The sequence below is a fragment of the Triticum dicoccoides genome, chromosome 2B, assembly GCF_002162155.2.
Source record: "Triticum dicoccoides isolate Atlit2015 ecotype Zavitan chromosome 2B, WEW_v2.0, whole genome shotgun sequence".
Classification (NCBI taxonomy): Eukaryota; Viridiplantae; Streptophyta; class Magnoliopsida; order Poales; family Poaceae; genus Triticum; species Triticum dicoccoides.
Genome location: NC_041383.1, coordinates 633,741,832 through 633,750,168, shown reverse-complemented (window position 1 = coordinate 633,750,168; position 8,337 = coordinate 633,741,832). Strand labels below are relative to the sequence as shown.

General features: G+C 44.1%; 1 protein-coding gene, 1 non-coding gene and 1 pseudogene across 2 annotated transcripts in view; 1 reads left to right on the top strand and 2 right to left on the bottom strand.

The window, feature by feature from the left end:
* LOC119368152 overlaps positions 1 to 570 on the bottom strand; it is a 2,704-nt pseudogene extending 2,134 nt beyond the window's left edge.
* Positions 571 to 2,596: 2,026 nt separating this feature from the next.
* On the bottom strand, positions 2,597 to 2,667 carry TRNAC-GCA. The gene has a single exon. It is a non-coding gene; the product is annotated as a tRNA-Cys (tRNA).
* A 4,999-nt stretch (positions 2,668 to 7,666) lies between these two features.
* LOC119365283 (ribosomal protein S3, mitochondrial-like) overlaps positions 7,667 to 8,337 on the top strand; it is a 1,805-nt gene continuing 1,134 nt past the window's right edge. The window contains exon 1 of the mRNA XM_037630902.1: positions 7,667 to 7,854. Within this exon, the coding sequence (XP_037486799.1) occupies positions 7,776 to 7,854 (79 nt within the window). The 5' untranslated portion in view covers positions 7,667 to 7,775. The remainder of the gene's footprint in view (positions 7,855 to 8,337) is intronic.

Here is an 8,337-nt window from a genome sequence, read left to right as displayed (position 1 = left end):
GGGGAAAGCTACAGGCCCAAAACCTTCGACCCTTCTTTCTATATGGGGGTGCCCGGGGCACCTCATCTTGTCATTTTGTTGCTCATTCCCCTTAGGCCAAAGTGTTTGGCCTTTACTTCGGAGTGCCCGCTCACGCTTCGCTGACCTATCGCGTGGTAAAGAGAAGAGAGTACGAAAGAATTGTAAACAGAGCAGACCGCAGAAAGATTCTAAATATGACAAGTCCCCCATGGATTCGATAATAAGGAAATGAAGAACGGGAACGAAACGAAATAAAGCATTTCTAGCGGATGAGCTTCTCTCCATTTTGTCTGGTAATAGAATAGGGCGGCTTGCTTTGACCAACACTCCACTTTTTGCTCTGTCCATGGAGCGTATGAATTTCCTTAAATGTAGATAGACCAAAAAAGGGAATAAAGGGATAGGAATAGGAATTATAGTACCATTGGAAGAAGAGGCACCAGTGGGAACATCTCTACTGACGAACCATTTCAATAGTACGGGTGCTGCCGTGCCACGGGGCACGACCATGGAAGTAATGAAAAAGAAGAAGTTATGTAGTTGGACCATCTGCTCTCTCCGTTCGATTTGAGCTTCTCCAGACAAGATGAGACGATAAAAATGAAAGTGTTCGCAACGCATACCGAAAAAGGGTACCTATGTTGCTGACCATTAATGACTAGTTCGAAGACCAGGAGCAGGGGCACGTGATAAGAAAGATTTGTTACTTTCCCTATGGTTTTCGAACGTTTTCAATAAAACCTTCTCGTAGAAGTATTTTCACAAAGTTTTCGGTAATATTAGTAGATGCTATTCGAACCCTTCCTTTTATTAAGATTCGAATTCTTATTATTATTATTATCTAATTATTCTTTTTTTTCATGTATATGCGTCAGACACAATCTACTAATTGATCTATATTCTGATACCCTACTATATCATAGTCTCTACTACTAGTATTTTTAATACCTCAGGAGCTCATGAGACTCTTTTAGTGAAATTCATAAGTCTCAATTCCCGAGCGATCGCACCAAAAACTCGAGTTCCTTTTGGATTTCCTTCTTGATCAATGACAACCGTCATCATATCGTATTATCATACCGTTGTCACATTTGAGTTCTTTACATGTATGTACAATTACAGCTCGTCTTACTTCTGTCTGATCTTTCTAGAGGCATTTTGGGCACAACTTCTTTGATTACAGCAACAATAACGTCACCAATATGAGCATTTCAGTGATTACCAACTCCTAAGATTCGAACACATATCAATTCGATAGCCCCACTCCGTTGTTATCCGCTACATTCAAAAGGGTCTGAGTGAGATGGATCTTGGAAGTCTGGTTTTTGATTGGATAGTGATCTCGGGCACGAGTGGTTGATCTTCACGGGCCGTGAATGGCCATGGAAAGGAGTATTGATGTCAATATGTTTGATCGAGAAGATTGGACGATGAAAGACGGATCCTTTGTGGTTTGAATAATAGGCTGTGGTCTCGATATTGGGCTATGGGCTGATTGCTTTCTGTATGAGCCTCTTGTGATTGGGCTCTCGTGGGCGGATTACCCAATGTGTACTCATCTTCCAACAAAGAGGAGAAGACATAACCAGAAGAATTGTGAGAAATAAGTTAATTTATCAAGTTGAGGCATTTCGATTTGGATTTCAAATAAGAAAGACAGAAAAAGACTCCTGCGCCCTCGAGAGCATTCTCTTTCACTTGCATTTCTTCCTGAAGTTGGCTCGAAGACTTGTCCAGCCTTGATTTTCCCAGTTATTACTCGAGCGCGCTGAGGCAACTCTGAACTAAGCTCAGGGGAGGGGTAGTAGGTATGCTTCAAACCCTCCGGCACCTTGAAGAACGATGTTACTAGATCGGGAAAGATGAATGACCAATGAGGACAGGACAATGGGGGAAGTTGGTAATAGAGAATCCTCCCTTCTTCTTTGCTTTCTTGCCTGAAAAAATCCAAAACTAACCATTGGAACCTCATGGGATACCGAGTTAGGAGATTCATTTTCTTTATTACTTTTACTTTTTTTACTAAGTTATTCTAAAAGATAAGAGCTAACCGACCATCCTGATTGAATGTTTGAGTACTCAGAGTCTCTCGTAAGTATGGAAAGAAAGTCTCTTCTTTCCACAACTCCTAAATTTCCCATCAGCCTATCCAATCTAATTCCAGACAGAGTCAGTAGACCTTACTTTAGTGTAGGTAGTGTCAGATAATTAGGAAGTCTTGATAGTCTTTCGTATAATCTCTTCTTCAATCCTAGGAGCAAAAAAGGAATGTCCTTTAGGGACCTTTGGATAAAAAGATTTCCGACCTCTTACTTTCGTAGTTATGAATTGCGGAATAGAATCAATTATGAAATTCATAAGTATATATCCCTCATCCCTATTGGTATCGGTTTGGGCCACTACCCAGAACCCTGCCAGAGCCCTATTTTTAAGAAGAAATTGACAGTCTTTTTTAGAACTAGAACTATGGTAAAATCCAGTATCGACAGGCCTAGTTCTTTTCCTTTGCTTATGCAGGGCAAGAATTTGTCGAGTTCAATCAGTACAATAAGAAATCCTAAGTATTTTTTTGGTCAGGCGACACCCAGATTTGAACTGGGGATAAAGGATTTGCAGTCCCCTGCCTTACTGCTTGGCCATGCCGCCAAATCCGATCCAAAATAGAGCAAAATCTTATTCATCCACATTATTTTACTAATTTTTATTCGTAGGAGGGGATTATTAAACCCTTTTTGATTTTTTTAGATCGTTGAATCCCTTTGTACTTATCCCTTTCCAATCCCTTTTAATAAATTCATTCCTGTTTTTATTGGACCCAGTTTTATTCTCTTCGATTGATTGTATCTCAAAACACACATTGCTTAAATACCTTCTCTTTCTATTGAAAAGAGAAAGGATTTCCAGTCACAGACTGCCAAATTTAGAAAAAATTGGAACCATTAACTATATTATTTGTTATTATTTGTTATTTTGATAAATTCTATTTGTTAGTAGTGAACGGTTCTAAAATGGGTATTGTATCCCAAATAGTGTTTCCTTAATGGCATAACAAAATCAAATTGATTTACGGCTAATCAGTATCAATTAAAAATAAGAGAATTATGATATTGATATACTGTGACCTGACCCCTGTTGCTCCAAGTGAAATTCTTTCTAGGGTTCTTAAAGATATTCTCCATTTTTTCCCTTTCCCCACAATAAAGTATAGTCTGAAGGCTAGCACGCACCATTCCTCGCTTATGATAATCTAAGGCCAAAAAGAAAGAAGGCTCACACCATAATAATACATACCCTTTTTCCTCGATCGTCAAGGTCGTGGATTTGGATCGATTTCGGTTTTACGGGCTTCATACATTGTTAAGAAAAGTACTCGGCATTGGAAAGCATCACGTTCTGGCCACACACAAAAGAAGTCGGTGGAAGGTATGGAATTTCTCGGCTGAAGGTCAGAAAGAAAGCAATCGCCAGTGCTCTCGGTTCCAGCAATGAGTCTTTTCTCTAAGAATTAAGGAAAACAAACTAACCTTGTCTGTCTATGTTCACCTTGACATGAAAGACTCTTTTCCTAACCTGACTGTTCTACCTGGCTAGTTCACTTCACTTTTCGAGGGATCCTGGATTGGAGTTCACTTTTCTATGAGTGTCCGAACAGCTTCAGATCCTTCCAAGGCGCAGGGGTTCTCTCTCCACTCACTTTGAGATGGGTTTCTTGTGATCTTTTTAGTAGTTTTTCCGTCCCATTTTTTGGTAAATTAAGTCTTACACAGCTGTCCCCAAGGATGTCCATTCCATTCGGCAGGGACTCCATCTCGCATTCGATCTCCCTCCTTTCCCTGAAAGAGTCGAGGTCTCTCTAGACTTCTCTTTTGCCTCTCTACCAGATTCAGAAAAAGGGAGGAAGAGGGCCTCTCGATGGCAGTGATTCCCCGAAAAGAGATCGTTCCCAGCATCCTCGAGTTCGTAGTCAAACTCACCTTCATCCACCTTTCATGGACTGGCGCGGGCAAGCGCCGATGTCTGGAGCAGGAGATGGAAGCTTGGGTTGAGGAGGCTGTCAACGAGTCATCAAAGGCGATAGATGGGTTATATTCGGATTTGTTTGATTTTGATTTTCTTTTTTTTGGTTGTGAGAGGTCTGAGTCCACAGCTGGGGTAGAGGCGTCAGATGACAATTGAAGTAGGGGTCTGCCTCTTTCAAAGGGAAGCAAGAGTCTCATAGGGAAGGAGATCCTGCACAGACCAATCCCAATCAGGAAGAGAGTCTTGTTGTCAATGAAAGCAATTTTTCTATGTCACATATCTGCCTATCTCGTGTTGTGAGCTATAAAGTACCCACCAGGGGGGTGGACCAAGAAAGAGGCAGCCGATTGGGTCCTTCCCATCCTCTGTGATGTCAATCTCTTTGTCATTCTTTCACCCTTGCTGAGTAGCGAAGTGAGCATACTCAATATCTAATTCATCAATCATTTGAGTTGGTACGAACATAGGAATCCAGACTCCGCTTGATTCGATCTTCAGTTTCGACCTTCATCAGTCAGGAAAAAGAAGAAGGACCCACTTATTCCACTCGGAGAGACCGAACCAGGCAACAAAACAAAGAAAAACTTAAGGAAGTTCTCTTTCCATTCCAACTAAACTAAGTGAAAAAAGGGGGAGAGCAAAACAGAAACACAGGAACAAAGAAACTATGTCCAAACCAACGAGTCCTTTGGTTGACTCTAAAGAATGTATCGGGAGTTGGGAGTTAGCCGTCTCATAGGAGTGATAGCTGGGTTTTTCACGGAGTTTCTTCGTACGATTGAAAAAAAGAGTGCTCTAGGTCGGAGAAAACAAGAAGAAGATTGTTCACCAGTCTGTCTCCCAACCTCTTTAAAGCAGCTACCTACCGTGATCTGGTCTTGGGACAGCATTGGCACCCCCGTTTGCTGGATCTTCTAGGCACTCTAAAGCGCTTCCACGAGAGACAGATGGACTTTGAGTTATAGACGGAGAAGAGCCTTTAGAGGATCAAGAGTGATTCCTCAATAAAACAAATGGGATTTTGAGGGAGGGCTGAACGCGATGTACTGAAGGGTTCGCTTTCGCTGATCGGCGCCAGTCTTTCCTGCTGTGAATTTCCCAGGGGGCCCTTTCCTTCTACCTTACTGAACCCATTCACCAATGATTGGATCACTCAAAGCTAAAGACCAATTCCTTCCTTTTAGGTGGTCTAGGTGGCTGGGATACTATGCCCTTCTTTTTAGAGGCTCAAAGACGAGTTCTTTGAAGGAAGCAAAAGAACCCATGTGTCTCGGATGAAGTCTACCCTCTTTTTGTGCCGGGAAGAAGAATGAGATCCAACTCAAAGTCAAGGAAAGCGGCCTAGACCACTGACTTTTGATGGAAGGCTTCTGAACATGGATTGGTCTGATAAAGCCAATTTTTCGGCGAATCAAATATTTTCTGAGAGCACTAGACCTTCTCTCTTTCAGGATTGATTCCCACTCACTGCCTGATAGCAGGCTTGGCCCATGAGACCTATTGTCTTATTGTACAGTCTCACTTCACTACTTTGGAGGATGGGTTTTTCCCCTTTTTGGTTCGCAAACGCTCTAACCCATCGAGAAGCTCCATCCAAATTGGAGTTGATGTGAGCACTTCCCCAGAGGCAGAGGCTTTTTCTACAAAAGGGTGGAAGCATAAAATGTAGGTGAGTCAATTGCGTGTGGCCTTCAAGTATTTCGTATTGTAACAATATTAGATCGGCATCCAAACAAAGGTGCATGTACGGTTCCTAAGGGATACAATTTTGTCCTAATCATCGAGAAAGATGAAATAAGTTGATAGCGCGATCTCGTACTAACACATACTCTCTAAATATTTCAGAACTTGCATGCGGCCTTCAAGCCACAACCGCGGTATGAGTTCTGATCTCAGACTTTGGTTTGGGGGCTGCTGGCCCCTTCGCGTCGACAAGGAAACTATGGAGGACAATGGGTTTAGAATTCGAATAAAACGAAGACCCTATCGAACAAATAGAGGAAAGGGCGGAAAGGGGAAAAAGTAAAGTCTAAGCGACATATGGGACGAAAAGGAAATCCAATGTCGGTAAGACTTGATCTGAATCGTAGTTCAGATCCAAGTCGGTTTAGTGAGGGCGACCGTGAAAGTCACCGAATGGGTTTGGTCCGTCTTTTCCTGATCTTTGTTTGTCCCCCCAAAAAAGGCGTGAGAGGACGTTGAAGATGTCCGGGACGGACACGACTTCTTCTAACGCTAGAAGACCACAGGAAGAAACCCGGGACCAGAGCATGTCGTGAAAGACGCACACGGGGCGGGCGTGCTTCGACCGTGTCTCCGGGGCACAGTTGAATGTAGATATCATGAACGCGAGGATAAGGATACCAGGCCGAGAAACCCGGGCAAGTACTCCCCTAATGTGCCGATCGCTAGCGCATCCAGGGCCCCGGCGCCCAGCTCTGCTGGAGAGGCCGTCACTGATCTAAAAAGTGCGTCTGCGGTTCGGATAGACTGATTCTGCGGACGCCTAGCCCCAGGAATCAATAAAAAAACAAGTGCTAAGTTTCATTTCAAATCAGTGAATAAACCAAAAAAGAGACCTTTCTCGCTCGACGCCACACTATGCTCCGCTTCAACAAATGAGAGTTTTTGGTGGAACCGGTGAACCACACGAGCTGGTTAGATGCGTGGGGCAGAGGGCTCGTAGTACCTGATAGCGCAGCTATGCAGTGGAAGGGAAGGAGCCTAAATCGACCCCCTTCTTTCTTTTTTATTCAAAGACACAAAAGCAAGCACAAAAGAGATTGGACTCTCGGATGAGACTAAGCAGCTACCGTTCCGACGCGCCCCTGACCCTATCTTGATTCAAACCGAAAACCCTCTCTAAGGTGGAGCCTAGTTGAAGCTGTCATTCAAAGAATAAATGGGAATCCAAATCCACTTTTAGGGATATAGATGAAGTCTCGCTCAGTAAAGAGAGTTGTAGATTCGTAGAAGAGGATCAGAGTACGCGCGCTACAAAAGGCAGCTAGCCAATGAAAGTAAGTGGAAAGAATATAGTACTTTTGTACTGACCCCTCCGGGGCACCCGGTTGTTTTGGCGCGCCCTACCCCAACGTTAGACTATTGCCTTTTTAGCCTACGCTTGCTGCTTGCAGCATGGATTCGATAGATCTATCGAATCCATGCTTCCCCCGCCCCGAAGCGAGACTCTATCCAGATCTCAAAGAATAACGAGCTAGGCGGCCGGCGGGCAAAGAAAGGGGGCGGGGCGTTTACTTGAAAATGACAACCGCCTGTTCCAGCAGTGGGGGCCTTGCACGAAAGCAAACCTACGATTAAGTAGCAGTTGCTTTCGCTGATGGGCCCAGTGAGGGGGGGCATTGTCCCTCAGTTCTTACCAACCTCAGGTGTGTACATCTAACTTATTATCTTCTTTTTTCATGCAAGCCTGACCTCAGCTGTCCATTTCTTATTCATTCAGGGCACCCCTAGTGGACTTGGCGGTGCTCCTTTCTCAAACCAGAACAACTCTGAACGTTAGGGGAAATAAGGGAAGACCACCTGAGTGAACCGACTGAAGGGACTTTACTTATCCAAACCGAATGTTAGCGGCTTAAGCTAAGCCTATCACGAGCTACGTTGCTGCTTGATCGGCGGGGAGGAAGATCTCAAAGTATGGGGCAAAGGATCAAGCGCTTTGACTTTGCTTTGTCCCCCGGGATCCACCACAGGTTGGGTTTGAGAGCCGTGTGATGGGTGACTATCTAGCACGGTTCAGAGAGCACGTGTATGTAGTCTGCGCTGGTGAATGGAAGCCCCCGCCGCAAAAAAGAAGCGGCTCTTCCCATGGCTCTGGCACCATTGACTCTATTTATTATTATGGTAAATCATTGTATCAAGATGTCAATCTTAGATCTTATTTTAGTTCGATACGTCCACCTACGAAACTCGCCCTTGGCTTTCGTCTCGGTAGGTGTATTATTCTACATTTTCCCAAAAGGACATTCATTCATTTCTTTCTTCCCGGGCGATCACCACGACTAAAACGAAAACAAGACAAGAAATCAAGACCCGTACTACAGGAAAAGGGCTGGTGGCCGACATTTGGGAAAGTCGGGCCGATCGGGTGTCTTCATTCAAGCGAGGGTACAGAGGAAGAACGAAATGAAGTGAGAGGCCGGGGGGCAGGGAAAAGAGTCGAGTCGATCGACCGGGAGAAGCAAAACGAAATCCGGATTTGGCTGAAAAAGATGCAACGTTATGGATACCATGACCGATCACCATGGCTTTCGTCTCGGTAGGTGTATTATTCTA